This window comes from Myotis daubentonii, chromosome 6 (genome assembly GCF_963259705.1).
Source record: "Myotis daubentonii chromosome 6, mMyoDau2.1, whole genome shotgun sequence".
Taxonomy (NCBI): Eukaryota; Metazoa; Chordata; class Mammalia; order Chiroptera; family Vespertilionidae; genus Myotis; species Myotis daubentonii.
In genome coordinates, this window is record NC_081845.1 from 30,508,251 (window position 1) to 30,533,707 (window position 25,457).

The window sequence follows — 25,457 nt, forward strand, 5'->3', positions numbered from 1 at the left end:
GGACCTATCTTTTTGGAAAATTAGATTAGAAGTGATTTTCAATTAATCAGTTTCTAATTAGTGCTCTGGATTGCCAATGGTATTGAAAATGATTTTTGGAAGTTGTGTGTGTGTGTTGTTTTCATTTTCTTGGGTGATAGAATGCCCACATATTCCATTATGGATCTTGGTTGTGATCCTTTTAGAGGGCAATGAGGTGAACTGGCCAACCTGTCACTATTAAGTAATTTTAGTGTTAGTGTTACCAGAGGATTGGGTGGGTGAAATTCTATCACTAATGGAAGTGAGGTTCTTGCAATATCTTGAGAAAATGAATTTTCTAAGACTTACAAGGGAGAATGGATGATTTTTATTCACGTGGAACTGTATTTCTTGGTTTCCAAAGTCTATAAAGCAGTCCTGAAAAATGTGCAGCTGGGGATTTAATAAAGCTAAAAGCAGGGCCAGTGTCCAGAGTTTTTGTTCCATGGTGGAGTTGGGTATGAGGCAGCATCAAGCAAGTTAAAGTCCATTAGTTCATTGTATGGAGTCCACATGGCCATGGGCCCTGTGGGCAAATGCAGGGTGTACAAGCTCCTCAAGCCAGGAGCATCAGAGGGCCAAGCGCGCCAAGAGAGCAAGAGAACTTCCTTTGTTCAGGATTTAAGTATCTCAGATTTCCAGCCCTTGCAGTGGCCACGCCTATTCTGGCCAGTGGTTCACTTGCAGATGTGAATGACAGACAAGCACCTTCCCATGTCACCCAGACTTTACTGAGCATGCATCTAAATTGTAGCTTCCCTTTGCTCCTTTCCAGTTACTAATTCATAACTAGGTTATCACAACGGTATCATTAGGATTCCAGTTATTTAATTAAAAGAGTTAGAACTAGAATTACTGTTCTTAAATTCTTACATTTGTTCATGGTTAATTCATCTAATTTTAATTTTTAGTCTTATATGGATCGGTCAGAATGAGCTGGTCTGTAACCAACCAATCTTCCTTCCTTCCTTCCTTCCTTCCTTCCTTCCTTCCTTCCTTCCTTCCTTCCTTCCTTCCTTCCTTCCTTCCTTCCTCATTTCTTTCACAAAGTTTCTAAAATGGTTTCTTCTCACATTGTTTTGACTTCTTCACTTTCCATTTGCCCTCAACATAATGCAGTCTGGCTTTTGCTTTAGCCACACAACATTGCCATGGCCAGGATCATCGATGGCTTTATTGCTTACCTTTTTCTAGGCCAGTGGTTCTCAACCTTCCTAATGCCACGACCCTTCCTCATGTTGTGGTGACCCCCAACCATACAATTATTTTCGTTGCTACTTCATAACTGTAATTTTGCTACTGTTATGAATCGTAATGTAAATATCTGATATGCAAGGTTGGATTTTCATTGTTACAAATTGAACATAATTAAGGCATAGTGATTAATCACAAAAACAATATGTAATTATATATGTGTTTTCTGATGGTCTTAGGCGACCACTGTGAAAGGGTCATTTGACCCCCAAAGGGGTCGCGACCCACAGGTTGAGAACCGCTATTCTAGGCCTTACCCAATTTTATTATTCTGTACCATCTTACACTGACAATACTCTTATTAAGTATTCTCATCTTTGGTGTTTTACATACTCTTATTAATTTTATTGCTGCAGTTAGCTATTCCTTCCCTTTGCTTGGCTTTCTTCCCTTTGTTCAATATTTAACTAACTTCCCAGAGTTTTGTCCTCAAACCTGTTTCATTTTCATTTGATGAACTCTTCCCTGGCCTCTGTAAATGTCTATTTGCTGATGACTCCCAAATCTTTGTTATTATCACCAGCCCTTAACTTTCTTGATATCAAAAATTTTTAAATGTTAAGATGTTTTTCTTAACCCAATGAATCCAAAATGTTACTTGAACATGAAAGTGACATAAAACTTATTTCTGAGATATTTTGTTTGTTGTTTTTTTTTACACTAAGTCTGTGAAATCTGGCATGTATTTTACACTTAAAACTCATCCCAATTTGTACTAGTCCAATTTGGCCGCCATGTAGGATGGTGTGAGCTCTACATTCTTATGTTTAACTGCTTAATGGAAATTTATGTTGGTGATTTCATAGACCCTTTAAAGCCCGAATCCATTTCTCTTACTGTATTCTCTTGTTTGGTTAATCTTGTCCAGTTAACCAAGCCAGAAATTTAGGTATCATTTTTAAATATTTTTTCTCTGTCACTCCCCACATCTAATCAATTAGATACCAAGACCTATTGCTTCTTATATTTCTTGTCTTATTGCTTTCACTGCCAATACTTCTTGAATCACGAAACCATATAAATAGAGAAGATGGCAGGTGTATTTTGTATTAAGTACAGGGATGCTGTGTAAGGATGCTGCTGTGGGAGTTTCTGTGAGGAAGAGGGGGTGACATTTAGCCAGGTTTTGAGATGCCAGCACAGACTTCTCAGAGATGATTATTGGCAGACAATTCTGAAGAATGTGTTGGCATTATCCTGGCCAAAGGGGCCTGAAAACTTATCTGCATAGGAAAGAGAGTGGCTATTCCTAGGAAAGGCTTCAGCGTGTGCCAGAGATTGTGCAGGCAACATGAAGATAAAGCCATAAAATCTAGTACTAAAAAGGAATATGGCTTTGTGAAAGTATTTTAGGTTTTTTTAAAAAAGAAGAGAAAACGAAGGAGTCATGATAATTACATTACATTCAAATAGAGAAAGGGTCATCTTTGGAAAATGTGAGCTTGTTCTGTGATCTCAGCAGAAGCCGAAGGGAAGACATTTGGTGGAGACACCTTTTTTCTGCTTTAATATAGAGAAGGAATTTGGGAATCTGATGCATTCAGAGGCAGTTCTCTATCGTGTCATATGTCCATATAGAAAATGGTAAATATTTACCATGTATTTATAGATGGAAACACTATAGTGATTATTACAGTGATCATACTGCTACTAAGATAATACTATAATATGGAATCATTATGTTAATTGAATCACTATAAAAAGTAGACTCAAGGACCTCTAATGTTCATCCCAGACATAATATATTGAGAATATCCTTTAGTATAAAACTAAAGCACCTCAGAAAACTTACAGTTTGGCAGCCAGGCCAAATATTTGTTAGAATATACTACTCAATACACAATGTCTAAACTCTTTTTTCATTCTATTTAACCGCGACTAAGATTATTAGCTTACAATTTCTTGAGAAATAACCAGAAAAAAAGTCTTATTTAGATTTTATATTCCTTAAAGAGTATCTTATAACATATAGATTTGAGGCAGGAAGGTATATAATCATGAGTACAGTTTATATTTATTTGTTCAAAGCTCTGGTCTCATTTAAGTTACTAAATAAATACCAGTTTTAACAACTGTTGTTATTAGGGGTTTGTATGAAAGTCTGCCAACATGGTCCCAATATTTATACCATAGATCAAAATGTTTTCAAAAGAGCTGAGAGCTTAGTTGTTTTTAAAATAAAATAATGTACTAAAGTTATTTTCATTTAATGTAGTTGAAATCGTTTCTATTGCCAGTTTCCCCCCTCATTTATTTAAAGACCAGAAGTTCTTGGACAAAGAATATCTGCTAATAAGTAAATAAAATGAAATAAGATGAGATAGGATGATTTTTGCTCCTGGAACTGAGGAAGGTGAATTAATAAAAATAATGCTCCTAAGTGTTAGTGTCCTAGTGATCCTAACACATTCTTACCAATGATATAACCAATTATTGAAATTACTCCTTTGCCCTAAGATCATTATAGATTCTGGGTACCATGCTTTTATTAAGTGATATAATGAAATGATAATTTTAAAGTTTGAGTTTTTCCTATGCTTTCAGTAAATTCAATGAGCAGAACCCAGTTATTAAGGAAAAAATACCCAAGACCAGAATAATATCTCCATGAGTAAGATAATTAATTTGTGATTGGTTGCTTCTATGCTTTTAAGTTCACAGAAATCTTATTGCTCAGGAATCTTGACACAAGCAATGAAGATGTTTACATGAATATAAAATTAGCAACTATATTTGGCTTAATTAAAATCTAGTACAGTATATAAAACCTGTTTGTCTTTGATGGAACTTATTTCCAGTTAATGAGATCTCAAACAAGGCACAGAGTGTATGTTCCTTTTTGAAAAGATGATGATATTTTTCTAATTACTGCCTGTGTGTGGGTTAGCCAATTTTAACTCAGTTAAAAAGCTGTAAAAGCATGGCCTGAACTTTGTTTTTATTATGGCTAATTTTTCTTTTATTTTATGCTACTTGTACAAATACCCAGTATTATAAGTCTGGAAATTTTACAGGTGTGGTTTTAATCTGTGGTGTGGGTCCATAGTATTGTATGAAGCTTCATGTTTTTTTCTTAGTTGTCCTAGTCATTTTTAGATCTTCTTTCCAGTTTTTTCTCTTTACTTTCTTGCTAACCTGACACCATTTTCACCATAAACAATTTTGATGTGATTGTTTGTTCTTCTAATCCTAATCCCAAGAGTCAAAATTGATATATTGTGAGGGATTTGGGAAGGATGTTTCTTAATTTCTGAGTTATGTGTTTGCTTTCTTCCTGCTCAGACAAGTTGTACTGCTTATGGCCAGATCTTAACTGTTTTATGCAATAGTGACAGAAGGTTGGCTTGGAAATAAAATGTCACAAATCTACCCATCTCCTCCATTCTCTCGAGGAACTCTATGACTTTCACATTTTTTATCTTTTTAACTGGAAATGCTTTCGTTGTTTTGGGAAAATTAAAGAAACACTGATAGAATATCCCCAGCCCATGGAAGATATCTTTTTCCAATAGCAAGTTTGTTTCATTCTGAATATAAAGCATGGCCACCCCTAGACAGGGGAATACATATTGATATGATTTTATTATATTGATTTCCCCACTTGGATTATATTGAAAATTGTGCAATATATTATGGCATGTGGTTCTTAAATAGATGTTACATAATCAGGAAATTTTTGACCCTTTGCCTAATTTACTACTTTTTGGAACCTTTTGGCTTTACACAGGCAAACATGATTGCCCCAGCACCCAGAGCTCTCTGTCTTGATCCCCCTTTCATCCATCATAATCATATAGTTTTAGGGAAATAATTACCCTGGAAATTTTATTGATGCATGGAGGTAAAGTTCAAGGCAAAAAAAGATACTGAGTCTAAGGGCTTTTGTCTCTATCAGGGAATGATGGGGTCTTGAAAATAAAATATATGAATAATCACTGTTTTAAAAGGAAAGAAAAATTTCATGGAAGAAGTTGAGAGGAGGCTTTGAAGGTGGACATTTACATTTTGACTTATCGGAATGGGCTGGAGAACAATGTGTTATAAGGGAATGACAAATACTCAAAGTCTAGGTTAAAGTTTAAATTTCTGCATATGGGCAAAACAAGTAGCAAATTAGTTTAATTTTGTTCAGAGAGAAAGTGGGTTGGATTGAATAGTTTTGATGGAACTATGGAAATTTCTGTTTATTTTGTAAACAACTGAGTTTTGTTAAAAACTTTTGTTAATTTTGCTGAAGTGTTCCTAAGACTGGATAAAAACTTTTACTACTGTATACTTCTGTGTACATGCTTGCACACTTTTTACGGCTATGTTCTACATGAAACATTGAGTCTTTCGTATCAATGGCATGCTATATTTGTGGTTTAGTTAATTAGTTTCATCACCTTTCTTAAAAGGGCAAAATCAATGGGGAATTTTTCTCCTTGATATTGTGTCACATATGACTGATTTATATTTACATTTGCAAAGGAGAGGTATATGTATATGAAAGCATGGCTCCACAATTGCTATAGCATAGCCATACATGTCTGGAAAAAGCAAAATCCTATGGAGCCATGTACAAAACTAAATACTTTAGTAAACGTTTCTAATCTTATCTTTTTGTATCATTTTAATGAACTCTAAAATTAGTATTTAAAAAGTCTCTCTGACTAGTTCAAATGGCTGATGTTGATATGTCATTTTGTATCCAGAGATCTAAAATTGTAGTTTACATTTTTAAGTAAACATAGAACTTAGATACTGTCCTATATACTAAAGAGGTAATATGCAAATTGACCCTCACTCCATCACACCATCACAAGATGGCTGCGCCCACAGTGGAGGCAGGATTCCTGTAACATAAGATGGCTGTGCCCACAGTGGAGGTGGGATTCCCATAACGAGCTGTAATGAGCGATCAGCAGGGACCTGAGGCTGTGTGGCATCGGGCCGGGCGAGGGACCTGAGGCTGTGCTCCCCCCACCAGGTGGGGCTTGATGGGGGACCTCAGGCTGCAATCCCCGCCTGGAGGGGCTTGATGAGGGACTTCAGACTGTGCCCCCAGCCCAGCGGAGATTGATGGGGGACCTGAGGCTGCACCCCCCCACCCAGCGGGGCTTGATGGGGGTGGTGCGGCCAGCCGGGTCTGGATATTGCCCAATGGGGGTGGGGCCAGCCAGGTCTGGGTCTTGCACAGAATTGGCTGCGAGGTCCCCATGGGTGGGTGGGGACTTGATTCTGGGTCCTGCGGCGTGCCCAGACTCTGATAGGAGGAAGATTTTCACATACATTTTACTAATTTTCTTTCATCTCTGACACTTCTATTATAGAGGAAGGGCAAATAGCAATATTAAAATATTTTCCCTAATTAATTCCCTTTTAATGTGCATGAATTTCATGCACTGGACCACTAGTCTATATAATAAAAGGCTAATATGCAAATTGTCCCCTCGACCAGGAGTTTGACCAGGGGGCAGGACCAGCCGGCCAACTGCCTGCAGCCCCTTCCCCCACTCAGCCCAGCCCCCAATCGGCCCCTCACACCCCGATCAGGGGAAGAGCTGGCTGGCCAACCTCCCGCATCCCCTAACCCTGGCTGGCCCAGCCTGATCGTCCTCTATCGGGGCGGGCCAGCCAGATCCCACCCATGCATGAATTTGTGCACCAGGCCTCTAGTTTAGTTATAAATATTTTGTTTCGAAGATATATTTAAATTTAATGGCTCCAAAGATAGCTGTTGTATTCTTCTTGGCCCTTGCTTCTAGGTCAATTTGAAAAATAAAGAGAAAATACAAAAATGTAGGTAAATGATGGAAATGTGATCTATGTGGTAGAATGGTGCCTTATAATATTAACAAGACACTTAATACATTTCTACAAGGTCAGTTGACCCTGGCTCTTTGATTAATAACTGGAGTCAGAATTTGAAGGTTTAGAGGAAATATATAAAAATAGGAAACAAAATTAAATGAGCCAGAGAAAGCAGCCTTAAACTTGTTGATTACAAAATGTGTGCTGAACAGAGGAGCTGTTGGAGTTTAAGGGTAGCAAAGAAAGGGGGCTGGAGAAGAGGCAGGTGACATGTAGGAAGCTGTGAGTGTTCTGAGCTACTGCAGAGTATGGTTCTGACTTGGCCAGAAATTGGGAGATGCCACAGGAACGGTCACTGCTAGTGAGGGGAGGAGGGAGAAATTACCTCTTTAAAAAAATTTATGTCAAAATGGCGTTCATTGGTCCATCATATTGAATCAACACACCTCTACTGAAAACTGATTATTTAGCACACACTGTGAGGGACCATTTCTCTTATTCTGTGAACTTGAAAACGTTTTCTGGTTGATCTTAGTGTGGGTCATTGAACAGATTTGTTTTATCTGACTATATAAGTGGTAACAAGACTTAGGTCAATGACTTCTATTTCAGTGCACTTAATAGTTCACTTTGTCAACCTTCCACCCCCTCTACAAGATTAAGAAAATTAGTGGTTACAGTGTAATGTAATTCTGTTCAGCATGAAAAGTTACTGAGGCATATCTTTTCCCACTTTTTTAACCTTCGTTTATTTGTTGGAAGAATTCCCTTATGTGTATGATGAGTCAGTATTTCTTTTGCCTAAGCCCAGTAAAATGAAAGGATTATTTAATTTAAAATGTTATAAATTGTGTGCATGATAATATTCTTTTCTTAACATTTAATTGGGGAACTTTTTTCTCAGCTCCCCAAAATGTTACTAGGTTCCTCTGTGGCTGTCTGCTATTTGAACAGAAAGACAACTAATTAGAATAATGGAACAGCATGATTGGCATTCCTGCATTTTATAGGTTTTATAAAAATATATTTTTTAAAGGAAGCTGTACCAAAATGTATTATGTTACTAAATATAACATTTATACACTTCCTTAAGGCACTTTTCCACCTCATTATCCAGACATTTCTTTATTCTCCATTATAATTTCAATCAAGGAAATGGATGTTTTTGAAAGTTAGGAAAACCTCTTATGCATAAAAATTCAAATTGCTAAAAATATATATTGGTGGTAGCTTTTAATTTGACAAAAGATCTTCTACATTACAAAAGAATTTCCTGAAGATTACTTCAAATGGACAACTCCCTTAGAATGCTGAGTATTGAATCAAAGAACATTCTAAATTTTAAACACTTTCAATTATAGGCATACCTGTTCCTAATATTCATATGTAAATGGTGGCTATTTACACATGTCTCAATGTGGTGGGTAAATGAAACCTACTTTGTGAATTACTTATGTTTGATAATTAGAGAAATAGTCAGGATAGTTTAGTCTATTCTTGCTGTACTGGATTCAGCCAACTTCTCCTTCTATTCCGATCCCAGGGGAGAGGACTGGAGGGAAAGCTCATTCTAAGAAGGCAGAGTCTATGGAAAGAGAGGACACACTATTGGTTAACACTAAATGTGTGTGTGTGTGTGTGTGTGTGTGTGTGTGTGTGTCTTTCTCTCATTTGTGGTATCCTTGGAATTGAGATAACCTACTATTTGTCATTCAAGTAAACTGATGTTTAATGGGATCCTTAAAGCCTACTGGACTTACAGTCATCATTCTGTGAATTCTAAATCTGCTAACATTCATTCTTCAGGAGATTATAGAATTTTTTTCCTTCATGTATTTTTATGGTTAGCTCAGAATGTAAGCTTCTTGAAAGTAAATACTTTTATGTCTTTTTCCATGGTACCTCGTACCTGTGCCATATAATAGATGCCCATAAAAAGATAGCACATACTGCAATTGTTAGACTTTCTGAGAGATTGTTTAAATGCCTGTATGAATGTAATCTTATTTATGGGACTGTTAATACTATTGGTTCAGTAATCTTTAATAAGCACTTATCACATGACAAGGATTATACTAATTATTTTACCTCTTCTGTTTCACTGAATCTCAACACAATCTATGTAGTTTGTGGTATTATTAAAATACCCACTTTATATATAAATAAGTGGATTGCAGGTAGTTAAGCTCTTGCCCAAGGTCAGAAAGTGAGTTAACTTGTGACTTCCCATGTTGTCTGTCATTGACTCATCTGCTTCTTCATTGGCCTTGCTCCCGTTATCTCCTCAGTAACACAGTATTCAAAAAAGAAAATCTTTTATTTCTATTATAATGAACATATTCCAGTCATTCATTATTTTTTTAGGCATAGTACAATTGTGAACAGTTTGTACTGATGATCCATTCTTCACTTGGTTGGAAAATTAACCAAGAGCATGAGGGAGAGACCTTGGGGAAACACATACAACTGTGAGATAAACTCTATTTAGTTTTAATGTTAAATTTTAACTTTTTTTAAAAAAATATATTTTATTGATTTTTTACAGAGAGAAAGGGAGAGAGATAGAGAGAAACATCGACCAGTCGCCTCCTGCACACCTCCTACTGGGGATGTGCCTGCAACCAAGGTACATGCCCTTGACCGGAATTGAACCTGAGATCCTTCAGTCCGCAGGCCAATGCTCTATTCTCTGAGCCAAACCGGTTTGGCTAAATTTTAACTTTTAATCCCTTTGCAATATTTACTCAACTGACAGTGAAATGAAAAATCTTCTACCTCATTTCACAAGAGGGCAGCACTTTCTTTTAAAATTTAAAGTGTAATTCTTAAATACATTTAAATTAACTTTTTCTGTCAAGTTAAGCTTGAGTGGTTTATAGAAGAAGGACTGAAACTTTTCTTTCTTTGGAGAAATGTATGGTCAGATAAGTGCAAAACCTTTAGAATAACTTGGGATCCTTTCAGGAAATGGAAAGATGAATAAAATAACCCCTAGAATTTTTTTTTTTTTTGCTGGAAAGTTTAATTAGATTGATTATTCCGGTAACTTTGTAAATGTATTAGGTGTCTGCCAAGATCATGGCTTTTTTAAAATGGTAAAATCACATTAAGGATGTAAATTTTTAATACTTTCTAATTGTTTTATTCTTGCCAGTGAAAAAATATTGAGCAGTGGTTGTATGTTTATCATTCTTCAGGTCATTTGAGGGACAAATGAATTCAACTTCTTTTCTTTCTCTTGAAAAGCTCACTGTTGAGTGGGGTTAAAGGGAAGGTTAAACAAATTGGCAAAACAACCTGTAAACAAGCAAGGCAACATGAAAGTAAAGTACAGGATCCTTATGCAGCGTAAGGGAGATGACCAATGTGGATAGGAAATTGTTGAATTGAAGTTGTCCTACGAGGATTTTAGTAGAGGGTGGAAATTAAATGGTACGTCAATGGCTGGATGAAATTTGAATGCATAGAAAAAAGGGGCTATTACTTGAGAGAAAAGAATTCTGTCAATGGAGAAAAAATACAGTAGAGTATATATTGGAAAAAGTTAGAAAACCGTATCCTTCAGAATATTGTAAGGAAATCATGTCTGGAGTGTGTAGCAAGGCTACTAGCCACATGTGACTATATGCATTTACATTTAAATTGATTAAAATTAAACAAAACCACAGTTTAGTTTCTCAGTCATACTAGCCACTTTTCAAGCATCCAATAGCCATACTACTCTATTGGACATCAAAGGTGAACACCATTTCCATCATTGGAGAAAGTTTGATTGAATAGGGCTACATTGCAGTTAGTTTAGATATATTTTGGGTTGGGATGTGCAGAGAGCCCTTAAGGAAAGGCAGAGGGACTGATATAATGTATCAAGAACTTTCAAAGGTAAAAGCTGTAAGGGGATGAATTTTTATTATTATTACTAAGTGCTTTGTATGGCCCAAACACAGCTTGCCAGATGTAAGTGTATAGGTGTTCTGAAAGAGTCATATCATAGTTGGTCAAATATATGCTGACGGCACAAGATTTGACTTTGGATAGTTGGCACACAATGCCATATATGATGATTACCCAATAAATTTAATAAAATTTTAAAAGCTAAAAAAATAAAGTAACAGAATTGTAGTTAATTTACTTTTGAATTAGCTATTAATCTACTTAGTTTTATATATGAGGAAACAGAGGGTGACATAAACTAAGTGACTTTTTTATTAAAGTCGTTTTTGAGAAGAATTTATTTTGGTTTGCCATGCTAATGGGATATAGAAGATAATTTGAGGATAGAAAGAGAAGTCAAGAAGGATGGCTTGAATAATTCTGTTAGGAGGTCAGTGAGAGGACTGAAGTAAGAGAGTATCAAAAATATTAAGAGATTTTGATATGTAAACAGCTGGTAATTAGTTGTATTTAATGGTGATTCCTGGTTGAATGTAGAGATCGTTGAAAGGACATTGATTCAGGAATTTAATTACTATTTTTTGGTTGTCTGCTATGCATCAGGGACTACTGTAACCTCTGGGGTACATCAGTGAACAAAATAGAGAGAGGATTGCAATTCAGGAACCTCTTCACTAATATGGTGAATATTTTGTTATATAATATTGCTTTTTAATAATTAATGATCAGTGATGAACTTTGCAATAATTTATTTATATTTTAAAAATCTTATTGCTAATGATAGCCAACGTAAACAAAGAACATGTTATGAACAGTTGGGTGAAAATAAGCAGACAAAGGTTCAAGTGTCTTTTTCTAGGTCAAGCAGTTAGGTAACTGATATAGATGTAATCACAACCCAGGCCCTTTGACTCTAAGAATATGATTCTTTCTTATTTATCCCATCAAAGATACAACAGGGCTGGATGTAATAATATAAATAAGTAATCTAGTTCTTATATAATATCAGTTATTACTTTCTCATATGATTGAATAGGTTTTATATAGCTTTTTTTAAAAAATATATTTTATTGATTTTTTACAGAGAGGAAGGGAGAGAGATAGAGAGTTAGAAACATCGATGAGAGAGAAACATCAATCAGCTGCCTCCTGCACATCTCCTACTGGGGATGTGCCCGCAACCCAGGTACATGCCCTTGACCAGAATCGAACCTGGGGCCTTTCAGTCCGCAGGCTAACGCTCTATCCACTGAGCCAAACCTGTTTCGGCTGCTTTTCAGACTATTATAATAGTCTGGACCTTGATTTTTCTTTGAGAATCATGTGTATGTTTTCTTAATATTTCTGCTTATTATAATAGTAGTATGATCTGATTCATATTTTCTAATGAGAACATTATATTTTAATGATTAAATTCTTAACATTCTGAGCTATAATCTTTTCTATAAGAATTTGTACTATTGGCTGTAAGATAATGAAGAGGCATTTTTAAAAAGTGCCACAGCTAAAAAGGAACCACTGATAGCTCTAACAGTGGGAATAGAGATGGGGTAGAATGAGTCAAAGAATATTATGCTTCAAAATATTTTGTAGCAACATTTAGGTTGCACTTAATTTTTCTAAGTTAGTTTCATATTTTTTAATATTGTGTAGTCAGTAGCATCCTTAATAACATGCATTGTGCTTTGAATCCACTTATTAATGATAGTTAATTAGACTTACTAATGTACACATCACTAACAGTCGTTAAGTCTAATGATCAAGATGGGTGTTAATAATTTTGGTAAAAGTGGCAATATAATTGAAAAAAAGGATCAATTTTATTATATGGATCTTTAATTAATTATAAAGATATCTCTGAAGTAATATTCCAAAAAGGTTTTGTGCAATAGTAATATCACTTGTATGTAGCCTCCCAAGGTTATGATTTTGATGTCAGTACTGATTTTATATGCATAAACACTAGATTTGGTCTTACTTTTTTAAAAGCTCTGTTACTACAGCCATCCCATATTCTAATTTTAAAATTGAAACATCTGGCCCAGCTGGCGTGGCTCCGTGGTTGAGTGTTGATCTGTGAACCAGAAGGTCTCGGTTCGATTCCCGGTCAAGGCACATGCCAGGGTTGCAAGGCTCCATCCCCAGTGTAGGGCACGGAGGATGCAGCCAATCAATGATTCTCTCTCATCAGTGATGTTTCTATCTCTCTCCATCTCCCTTCCTCTCTGAAATAAAAGCAAAATAAAACACACACACAAACAAACAAACATCTGCCAGAACAATTTCTAGATTTAAATTGTGCTTTAAGTTTCTTGGTTTACAAGATTTAGTATAAAACTCCTTCTACTATTCGATTTAGTCCTAAATAAGAATGTACCCAATCTTGGTGTCTGGTGGTTGCTTCCCCTGTAGTGGTACATCTCCTTCAGTATTTTGTTGGAGTAACCTTCATAGCACATCAAGCATGCCTTCTACAGCCATGACAAGCAGGACAAGGTCTATGGTGTTTTCTCTCTCACTACTGTGACTTAGTCCCATGAACAGAAGTGCTGTTGAGTAGACCCTGGTACTCTCCCTCTGCCAGCTCACTTAGCCCATCTTGAGTGAGGAGGCCACACTTCAATTGCTTGACAAAATCAGGCTAGATATTCTTCTTTTCTGTATGTGTGTACTAATTTTAGAAACATTGCAAAAAAAAAAAACTCATGCCATTTAATGTCACAGTATTAGATGAAAATAGCAGTATTGGCTTCCTTAGAATGAGAATGACTTAAATCATATATTGCCTATTTAGACACAGAGTTATTATTTAAATAAATTGGAGTGACTAGTTATAGAGTAACTTATGGGAACAAAAAGGCTTTGTCCCTGTCTCCTTTGGAAAAGTTTACCATTGACCAGCCCACTGTGCCGAAGGCGTGTTTCTGTTGAGGGCTGATTTATTGGAATGTCAGACCATCTGGCACTTCAAAACTTCTGAGCCTTTCAGAGACAAAAATGATTGTCTCTGGTGGCACTTACCTCAAATCTAATGATGCCACCATTTTGGGGAATAGATATCTACCTAGAAAGATAAATGTGTTTTTACTTGAGAATTTTCCATCTATTAATTGATTTAATTTTGTGTGGAATATGGCATGTACCATGTACCTGTGATAAAATTTTCACACAGTATAAAAGACTTAAAGTGTCCCATTCTAGACACAGAGATCTCCAGTGCTTCTCTCAGGCATAACCACCTTTATCTTCTTACATATCTCTCCAGAAATATTATTTGCATCCTGTATATGCATCTATGTTAATATCCCCCTTTTGGGCACATACATACATACATACATACATGTTAGAGATTACTTCTTATCAGGATATAGCCACCTTCTCCCTCTTTTCCGTAGCTGAACAGCATTCTACTGTGGGAATCTGCTATAATTTATTTACATACTTACCTATTAATGGACATTTAGATTCTTTTCAGCTCTTTGCTCTGTCAAATAGAACTTATTGAACATCTTTGTCCCTATGTTTGTACAAATCTTTGCAAATTAAATTCCTAGGGATAGACTTTCTAACGCAAAGGTTATATGAATTTTAATGTTTGGTGAATATTGTTAAATTATTTCTATCCCAAAATTTGGCAGATTTTTAAAAGTCAACTCTGCTGCTTCTCATAATCTCCAGAAAATATAATGGCTTGGCTTAATTCTGTCAAACCTAGGCATTCTTCCCTCTGTGATCAGCCTACTGATTTTGTTATGTCCTGCACAATACATTGTCTGGGTTCACTGTCTAGAGAATACTTTATTCACAACTTTTCGGAAAGAAACAGAGTCATCACAGAACCTATTGCTCAGAATAAACAAACGAGAGAAGTGAGATAAAGGTACAGAAAGTATATATAAGTAAAGATGCTGGAGGAAAAAAGAGTTACAATGGTCTATGACTTTTGGGGAGCCACATTTGTTAAATATAAGTGGTTTGTGTGTAAGTATGTTGACTGGTTATTGATGAGATTAGTGAAGATGAACCATCATTAAGGTGGGGAAGAAGGTTAGGCTGTGATTTTGCAGAGAATTCCAATTTGGATGCTAAGCAGGCAGATGGCAGGAGCATGGGTCAGAATTGAGGCAGTAAGTCAGCTCTGAATGGGTTGGCCGGCAAGCATCAGAAAGCTGGCATTACACACAGAAGCATGGCTGCTCTCATGGGGTTAGTGAATTTCCTCTGGGTTTATAGATTACAGCAATAATGCCCTCCAGGAGAGTACCATTTTTTTTTTTTTACTTGTGAGTGAAAATAGCACCTTCAATTTTGCTTTATCTTGACATGTTTGTTGTTATTATTACAATTTGTAATTTAATTTTGTCTTTAATGTCTCTAAATCTGGGATCTGAGGAAAGTTGGAGCAATCCTTTAGAAACATCTAAGAAACTTCTCCAAAGCCCTGCGTGCACCCCACAGGCTCGAGCCATCAGTAGACATCTGGAATTGTGAGGCTTGGCCGTCTGAGATGGTTTCACTCTGGTCTCATGCTGCATATTTCTTAGGAAGGATATGGTTTTGAAACATTAACTTGTCTTGGCCTTATTTTTAGTCGCCTAATAAAGTGCTCTCTGAATCATTAAATATTTAGAAGGTTGCTGAACGCTGACCCCTGCACCTGGTTGGCTAATTCAGAAGCAGATCAACTGGGGTTTCTCTTCCTCAATCCTCACCCCACCTATCCACTCCCTTTGGAAGAAAAAGCTCTTTGTGCCTTTAAAATGTCTGGTTAGAATCTTCTGGCTATAGATTTTGGAAATTTAGAAAGTGTTGAATTTTTTTCCGTATGAGTTATAATTTCTATTTCCCAACTGCCACCTGTATAGTTATCAAACTAGATGACATTATTGAAGAGATGAACTTTAAAAATAATTCTTTGTGTCCAAAGCATATTATCTGAGCTTCCTGGGATAAAAGGAGAGTTCCGCCTTTCATCAGGGGGCTCAGGCCTCCATTTCAGATTGAACCTTCTGCCCTTTAGGGCTGTATATTACTTTAAATAGCTACCAGCTGACAGACTTGGTTGCTAGCTGATGCTAACTAGAAAGCTGCAATGTATTGAGTAGTCTCCCTTAACAGAATCACAGCGGCAGTAGGCAATGAATTTGAAATTGCAGATCATGACTAGGGTCTTTATCTATTTTATTTTTGAATTATAAATGCTGATTTAGAAACATTATGAAAAGGAGAATTGTGCATATTCCTTTTAAAGCCATTATAACCTGGATCTTCCCTGGAGTCAGAATGGGATTATAACCAGTAAATTTTTCTACCCATGCCTGAAGCGCTTCATTGTGAATAAAGCCATGATGTACCAATTTATTTGTAATCACCTATTGACCTCCATATGCTTCGCCTTAGAGGTCCCCTACAAGTTTTTACTTTTCTTCTCTTATTTTCTCTTTTCTTTTATTCATATTGACCAATATAAAGAGGAAGCTGTTTGGTTTTCCATAGAAAACATACTTTATCTTTACAGCTTTTAAAAATTTGAGTAGCAGGAAGGGTACTTTAAGATCCACCATATGGGTGAGACAGATTATCTTTCAACAGAGCATTTAGACGGCTCTTTTTGCTTGTATTTGAGTGAACCCTAAATTAATGTTCTGTTGCCTCAATGAAATTGCTAAATAAGTAAGCCATTTTTAGCCAATTAGATGAAATATATTTTTATTTATTTATTTATTTTAATTGTTTTATATAGTTTTTAATCATAAGCAGTTTTAAAAGTAGCCTAGCTTTTGAAAGTTTATGCCAAAGCCATATGGGTATATAGCTCTCTTCATTCGGGACATGGAGTGTGGTTTTTATTATGTCATTTAGATTTAGATTTCATTGATTCCATTGTTGAGTTTTTCTGTGCTGTTTGGTGATTCTGTAACCTTCGCTGTTTTGTGGATCTAGGTGTCTGTGTTTGAGACACGGATGACTGTATTTCACTAGAGAATTTCAGGATACTCGGTGTTGTAGGGATTATGTTAGGATCTGTTGTAGGCATTATATTTATCCCATCTCTTGAAGATTAGTGCCTAATTTATTTATTCACACACTAGTGTGGACTTGCAAATGTAAACTCCTTCAAATTGTATCATTCAGCTTATTGTCTCTCTGGTGATGTATTGCTTTCACTGGAAGCCTCTATTTTTGTTTGTTTGTTTGTTTTAATGATTATAGGAGATAATGTATCAAAGAGATGTTTGGTTAAAAAAAGAAGAGGCTATGGAGATGTAAAATATATTACCAAGATGATATTTTGTATACAGAATTACTTATAGGTATCAAACACAATGAGCACAGTTATTAAAGCAATTCACAGTTACATTTTATAAGTCTCATTTATAATAAGTCACTCAGTCATCAAGGAGCACAGTAATTTAGAAAAATACATTAAATATTTAGCTAATGGAATTTTGTAGCATATCTTTGGATTTTTACATAAATAATCTACTTGTCTTTGACACTTTAAAAATCACATTTTAGTTGCTTTCCAGTGTTTTATTGAGTGTATAGTTACCCTGCTATTCAAATTAGGTGAGAACTAAAAACAAATTATTGGATGGTTCCATAAAGATCCCCTAAGTAAAGCTCCCCCAACCCCCCCAACTTTCCTCCTAAAGAGTGTGCATCATTTCTAGGTTCATCAGTATCTTAGTTCTTGATATTTTATAACTGTAAGTAAGGAAGCTTTATTTTGTGTTCTTTTTTTCTGCCTGAGCTGAGGATGTCAGTTCTGAGAAATGGGCATGGGGCATTTGCCCAGGATGTCAGAGAAGCTGGTAGTTGGTACAGGGACAGTGACTTCTGGAGACTCCACTCTAGTGTTCCATGTGACCACATACTCCTCCACTCTTTCCTTATCTTGTTTTTGTCCCATCGAGAACACAGGTACCTATCATGTGATAAAAATTCTCTTGCTCTTATCTTTTGGGAAGACTCCCTCAAAAGGTCAGCCTTGTATCAGGTTACACGCTATTAGCAGCTCTAATAATGACATATTGTTCATATCTTGATGTCATGTCAGAACCCTTTAAACCTAAGAGCCTACTTTAGAGAAAGACTAGGGTAGTAGTCTCTGTTGTTTCACAGTTTTTGTTTAATTCAGTCTTCGGATACGTGCAGAGGGGATTGCGTGTTTGCACAAGTCTCAGATCACAGTCATTCAGCACCCTGGGTGGTAGCTGGAAGTTTGCCCAGCTGAGAAAGATTGTTCTTTTCCTCTCTCTCCTTTATTTATTTATTTATTTATTTATTTATTTATTTATTTATTTATTTATTTATTTTGTGGTGGGGCTGGTGCTGGTGGTTCCTTCTGTTTTGTATTTATGTAAAGAGTTTATTTATTGCTGCTGAAAGATCTCTCAGCATGTGGCCCCAGAGCCTTCACTGACTGGGTGAGCCTGGTCAGTTTCTCTATGTTTCTTCTCTCCTTCCTGAGGATTGGTCTTCATGCTGATGTCAATGTCTCTTTTGTTGTTGTTGTTGTGAACCCAAAGTGCACAGATTGTTTTTACTTATAAATTTCTGGGTTATCATTCATTTACAACACTTGTTTTTGAAGTTAACAGCGTCTGTGTATAAATCTGAATTGGGCACTTGGAGGTGGAACACATTCTGCTAGAACTCTCATAAAGCCATGTGCCCCTGGGGACATGTTGAGTTTTATGAATAAATGATGAAAATATTTTAAAAGCTTGTTAAATTTTGGATAGATCCGCATATGTAAAACACATGCTATTTAAACACTGATACGAAAATAAGTTGGGAATGAAATGGAAAGGAAAATGGTGTGCAAATCCAAAACGTAGTAATTATTATTGTATACGTTCCCTGGCAGGTTTTTGTTCTCTTCTTAGCTAGTGGAAACTCTATCTGTATATGATTAAATGAATGTTAACAATTCTGATATTTGAGTACTTCCAATAGCCTTTTAGGAGATAATATTCTAATTTTTTTGCTCTATGCCCTGATGCAGAGTAAACTTGGTTATATTCAGATTAACTTTCCATTTGTGATGGTGTCACTTTTAAAAGCATTATATGTTTATAACAAAACTGCACACAGCTAGAAAAATACGTTTCATATGGACACATCTGTTGCACTTAACCTTTTATTGGTATACTAAGTAGCTATGTAACCCATGAGGGTCCAAGGAATATATCATTTGGATTGAACATTTTCCTTTAAAGCAGTTACACAACTTTGTGGGAGACAGTGTTTCTCTGGGAACCCGTAATAACTTAACAATTTAAAAGTAACTGGTGATTACTCACATTTGGAGTAGTTTCACTTACGTTTTATTTCACAAACAAGTGAATTCCCCACATGAAAACAAGTCTGAATGGCTCTTAGAGTCATCAATGAGATCAAAGGGACTTTCCTTTATTTTCCCCATCATTGTACTGTTAAAACCTTTTCAGAAATCACCCAATTGATCATTCATATTTTGTTTTGTGCCTTGTATTGTCTTGTACACCTACCCCCTTTTGTTTTCCTGGGTGGGCTCCAAAATGGAATATGAATCCTGGGATCCACTCAGAATCCACACCATTTGAGAGCAAGTCCTGCATTTTGGGGCAGGGAGGCCTACAGGAAGTGGGAGTGCGCTTCACTTCAAACTGTGTGAGGGGTGGTGGAAGGGAGGATGCTGATTAAAATAATAAACAACTGCTGGAAAGAGCAGTGGATTACCCCACCGCTGTCAGATCGGCCAGGGATGCTGTTGGAGCTGGCTGCTCTCGCTCCCCTGCCACAAACTCTGCAAATGATCCCCGGTCATGAGAGCCACTGCTGGAACTTTTCTCCGGACAGATAGAACAACTTACCATCGGCGTGGTTTTGTTGCACTGACAGCATCCCTTAGGCATAGCCTGACCTAGGGAAACGACTGAAACTAGCTTGGTGGTTACCATAGCAACGCAGGCTGCCGGTGTCTGGGAGAGTGCAAACCGGTGGCCTCTTGTCCCGTGTTTGGGTGTTTCTTCAGACAAGAGTACACTCCTTGCTGTTGGAACTCTACGTAAGACATGCTCTTTGAAAACTGGCTCTTTACCCAGGATTTTTTTTTCTTTTTCTTTCTGAAACCAGTCTGAATGGAGGAAGTTGGTAATACTTGGCTCTCTCTCTCTCTCTCTTTTTTTTTCCCTGCCTTCTCTCATGCAAGTTTCCAGGATATAGCTTCTTTTTGCTGTGTGTAATTGAGACCAAATTCTAAGCTTGGGGCCCAGGAGCGACCAGTTGTGGGCTGCAGGTCATTAGTGAGGTGAGCAAAAGGGAATCCTGGGCTTCCCAGAGAAAGAGGAGAGCATGCCAGCCTCGTGGAACACAGCTCTCAGGAATTGTAGAAGCAGGTCTATTCCTTGCGAATTCCAAAGTCCATGAAAGAACGGACCCTCGCTGGGGTGGCTAACATGTCCCAGCGCAAGCTGCTGCTGCTCATGGACCATAGCTCAAGGGCAAGGCTTGTAAAGGATTTTACAAAGGGTTTTAAAGTATAGCCAGAAAAGATACGGTGTGTGGAAATCGAACGCTGTTGTCTGAAGGAAGTTTGCCGGAAAGATGTAAACTTCAAGGGCTACTGGACGATGATTGGTCTGAACTTCAGCTTACGGGAACTGCTGACAAGATTTGAAAAGGTATGCAGAAGGCGACTTCATGAATGTGCTTCTTCCATTCTTCCTTTTCTTGCCTTTTGTTTTTACTCTACATTTAGATGGCATCTATTCTGTTGACTCTGATGATTTAATGTGATTCCTAAGGCATCCTTGGTTTGATAGCCTGGTAAAAACTTTCCTGTTTCCACTAAAGAGCAAATTAGCAATTCTTTCCTTTGGTCAGGAGGCTTCTCCTTGTGCCTGTCAGTTTCAGAATTCCACATCAGAAGAGATCTTTTGTACTCAAGACACTGGCAATTTAACTGAAAGTTATTTTGGAGGAGAAAAAAGAAAAAGAACAGCAACAACACTGGGTTTTCATGCCAAAGTCTGACTTCATCAGGCACGGGTTCTGTTTTCCTTACCCTCAGGTTTATCTCCCTGCTGTGGCCCAGCCCTGCCTTCCCAGCCCTTTTTCCTGAAGATTCAGCTCTGAGAGTCGGGAGAAGATGCCTGCCAGTGACGATGGTGCATCTGATCTTAAACCTCTTTCTTTTTTTCCTGAATGTGTCTGTTTTAACACAAAGTGCTTGCATGCACCGTGGAGATTGAATGCTTGGATCATTAGTTTTGCATTTAGTTCTTTTTTCCATAGGAAAGTTCTTGGCACGCTCTGGGATTCAGTCTAGCCTGCCAAATGCTACCTTACATTTACAGTTAAACAAAACAGAAAACCTCAATGTGCGGCTCATGGGCTCCTGCCCACCTTAGGCTTTGGATGCCAAGCGCCTACCTTCTTTCAACTTCCAGCCTTTAAAGAAAAGGAAAAAGAGGTGAAGGACTCGCTATGTGCATAAATCAATTACTTATCCGTTGTTAAAGATGTGCTCAGTGGTTTTCACCGCGCATCCTCGGTGTTCATTGCAAGTGCAAATATAAGCAAGACTGTATGGAGTCATTGCCGGCATCAGTGGGCTTTTTCTTACCAAACTACACTTGCCAGAGGAGAAAAGCCGTAAAACCAAGTCATTGGAAAACTTTGAAAGCTTTTCCAAAACAGTTGCCGTTATTGCCTGCCTCATGAAGGTAGAAAGTGTATGGGCAGAATATAGAGAAAGAAGAATTCAACTTCTGGTTGGATGCACCCACTTCCCCCTTCTCCCCCCACAACCCCAACTGTAGAAGGAAAGATTGTAACACAGGGTGCACTTTGACCTCGCGCTTTAATATGCTGTTAGGCACCTAAATTCCTGAGAGCAAAGGATGGTTCCCAGTCTACTGTTCACCATTTAAAAGGGGTGGAGGAGGGAGAGAGGATCTTCTTTATGGCAGCTGGTAACAGCAGGTGACAACCTTTATGGCCATAAAGAGGCCTGTTAGCTTGGTTTGCATGGATTTGTCTGTTTCTTCCTAAAAAGGTATAGGGTATATGTTACATGAATAATTCATTACTGAGAACCCCCGAGAGGCAGTAATTGTGGGCAATAGTTGGACTTTTGTGTTGTAATTGCTGCTGATAGTCTTAAAAGCCCAGGTCAGATACCAGAGGTTAGCAACCTGCCTCCGCCTTTTGGCCATTTTATTGACAAAGTGACAAGTTCTGGTCCTGTGAGTCTGTTTCCTCTTTTAAACCCGAAGCTTTAATGTCTGCATACTTCTTATTCTTAGTCGTATTGACAGTGAAAGTAGTCTGCTGGCTTATTCCTATCAAAGCCTTGATTTGGGATTTTTTTTTTTTTTTTGGAGACAAAGAGCCAATTTAGAGCAACCATCCTGCTGCAATTCACAGCCTGAAGTTCTCCTCACATGTTTATTTTTGTGTTAGACGCCGTTATGAAAATCTATGTGAAACCTAATCTTTTTGCCATATTTCATTTGTAGGAGGTTGTCAAACATGAATGTATTTTTCTTCAACTCAAGTATTAAAAAAAAATCTTTTGTGTATTTTCACAAAAGCCGTCTCATACATTTAGCCCTTGCTACAATGATTCATTGCCAGGAAAGCTGGTATTATAGAAGGCTACCAGTGCCTGACACCTCCCAAATTCAGCTGCCTGCCTTCCCCCACTCTGAAAGCAGTAATGCCATTTCTAGGGAAAGGCCAAGCTCACCGATGTCATACAAAAGCCACATGATACCTTCAGAAGCTGAATAATAGTCCTGTCTTTTCCTATATTAGTGATCTGCTTCCAAAGAGAATTCTAACCTCAGTGATTTCATACTTTTCATATCAGCAGTTGTAATTCTTCAGTCTGGTGGTTGTCATAGCATAAAGGTAATTTGGCTGTATTCTTAAAGCCATTTCAGGCTTTAAGAAAACTAGGGTCCAAAGTTGGCATAGTGTTGGGTCTTCCAATGATGGTTAATCTGCTAAGTTGTAGACTGGTCGATTATCAAAAACCCCAGAAGACAGCAGACCTTCAGCCTGACTTCTAGAGAGAAGTTTCTTTGTGAGGTAAATTCTGGTTGCTATTATTTAATTTTAGAGAACTCCAGGGGTGTTGTGATTTATATTGGGTATTTGTTCATAAATGAATATATGGCACATGATTGAGATCCAAGTTAATTCTCTAGTCCCAAAACGTGTGACGCATGGATTGTGATTTGGTAGCATAGACAGGAAGGGCAGGTTGCACTTGATACTCATTCTTAATCTCCTAGCACCAGAAAAGGCAATGCTGGGAGTCCTTGAGGTCCAGGAGTCAGGAAACGTTCTCTGCTGTTTCCTCAGGGTGACAGCTCACCAAGGATCAGGAAACCCCAATCGATAGGAACCATGTGTTACCCAGAGTGGTCCTAAAGGGGAGGTTGAGACAAACTTCTCACCAGAAGAGGATGACCTTGTGACAAGATGTACCTGCCAGCAAGCAGGTCCTAGTCACCTAACCAAGTGGTGAGGGGTGAGGGGTGAGCAAAGGACAGTGTATCCAGGTTGAAGAGTTGACTTGACACAGAAAGCTGGCCCACCAACGCGCCTCTCTGAAATCCAGCCTGTGAGTTGGTTTATTGCCATCTGACTTGAACGAATAAAGTTTCTGCTTGAAACTACTTCGTAAAGGAAGTATCTGACGGCTTCAGTGGCTGTTAACATACTGCCATACTTCAGCCATTGGCATTGTGTACGTTCCCATTTATTCAGTAGTCAAAGAAGATAGAGTAATGGACAATTTTAGCTCAGTAACATTTTGAGTGACTGTTGCCTTTTATTAATTTATGCGGTTCTGCTACTAGATGATTAATGATAATGGTGGTTTTTTAAGGGTGTGCGTGTGTGTCTGAATCCGAATATCACTCTTTTAGTGAAAAGATGTTTCCCATTGTGACAACACAGAAAGAAACCACTCAGTACAAAATTTCCTTTAAGACATTAACCTCCTTTATGATGACTAACTTAAAATTATACTTTGAAGCTATATTTTACTGCTCAACTTGTAATATTTAAATGTGTCCTTGAAGACACTGTAAGTTTCCAATTTCAAGGCTTATTCATTCATTCAGTGTTTAGTAAATATTTGTGAAGTGGCACTGGGCTGAGTTCAGGGATGGAGTGGAGAACAGGGAGACTTCCCTTCATTGAGCTTCCAGCCTGGTGGGAGGACTCAGATATTAAATAAGGAATTTTTTTTAGTACATGTAGGTGATTTAGCAAAGTAGAGGGAGTTATAAGAATACAGGTAGCCCCAGTTTAATTGGGGTGTGGTGAAGTCTTTCCTGAAGAAATTACATTTAAGCTGGGACTTAAGAGATGAATTTAAAATAAGGAAATAACTGAGATTGTGTGTGTGTGTGTGTGTGTGTGTGTGTGTGTGTGTGTGTGTTGGGGGAAGAAATTGAGAGCTTTCTGGGCAATAAGAACTCCTTTACACAGGTGAGGCATAGAGGAGCGGGTGCCCCACGAATGTAGATTTAAACATTTAACATGAAAAATCCTTGACTAGGTTTTCAGGCCTGTTCAGTTTTGAATATACTATCTGGTTTTGATAATTAAGGTGGGGCAATAGTTCGCCACATGAAACAGTTAATAACTTGTGTTTGTATGCAGATTAGACCTGACATATAAAGTGCACCTTGGAAGGAAAGCTGCTGTATTTTAATTCACTAGTATTTTAGTGTGTTCTAGTGACAACTGGTATAGAGTCAAGAATTTGGAACTCTTCGCTGTGAAAAATATTTTTGTCAATAGCAGTGTTTGCTATGCTGGAATTTAAAATGTCATTTGTTTATTTATTGATTATTTGTCATTGCAAGTTGGCTTGTTCAAATTATCTTTAAAGTGAAGTTAATTGTAAGCTTGTTCCACTTAGTAATTTAAATTTTTTTCTGCTCTGTTGTCTGACATATATTTTTTAATCACAGGAAATGGGAAAAACATTACTGGTATTGATTTCTTAATAAATGCTACTGCAGACCAAGTGGCAATTTCATAATTCTTAATAGAGTGGTTAAAACCCATGAGATTAATTGTTGAAAGAAAATGTAGCTTATCAATTATTGATTGGATAATTCATTGAAGTAAATAAATTAATTTTAATTATAAATTGACTAATTAGCTGCAATAACTCACCGGCAGCCTTAGAAACTGTCTCAAAGTATATTTACATATCACTAATGATCCTTGATGATATTATCTGGTTGTTGCATTATTTTTTAGGTAATACCTATTTTTTTAATGTTAAAATTCCTTGTTTTCAAAACCTAAAACTCTGGCCATAATCCTGCTGATTCCTGATCAACAGTCCTAACTGTTTCTGAAGTCTGGTCTTATTCTGCAAGGAACAGTGGACTTCCTTCCCCTGAGTGGTTAGCGTTGTTGATCTAGCCTGCGCCTTGGGATACAGTCGGGAAGTTGTGCTGACCTTACTTCTT

General features: G+C 37.3%; 1 protein-coding gene across 8 annotated transcripts in view; it reads left to right on the forward strand.

Moving 5' to 3' along the window:
• Nucleotides 1-25,457, forward strand: part of UTRN (utrophin) — a 446,319-nt gene that overhangs the window by 281,914 nt on the left and 138,948 nt on the right. The window contains exon 1 of one of the 8 annotated variants that reach the window (XM_059700590.1): nt 20,568-20,633. The exons of the other annotated variants lie outside the window; for them this stretch is intronic. Within the exon in view, the coding sequence (XP_059556573.1) occupies nt 20,583-20,633 (51 nt within the window). The 5' untranslated portion in view covers nt 20,568-20,582. Of the gene's footprint in view, nt 1-20,567; nt 20,634-25,457 lie in introns of those variants that run through there. 8 annotated transcript variants of the gene reach the window in all.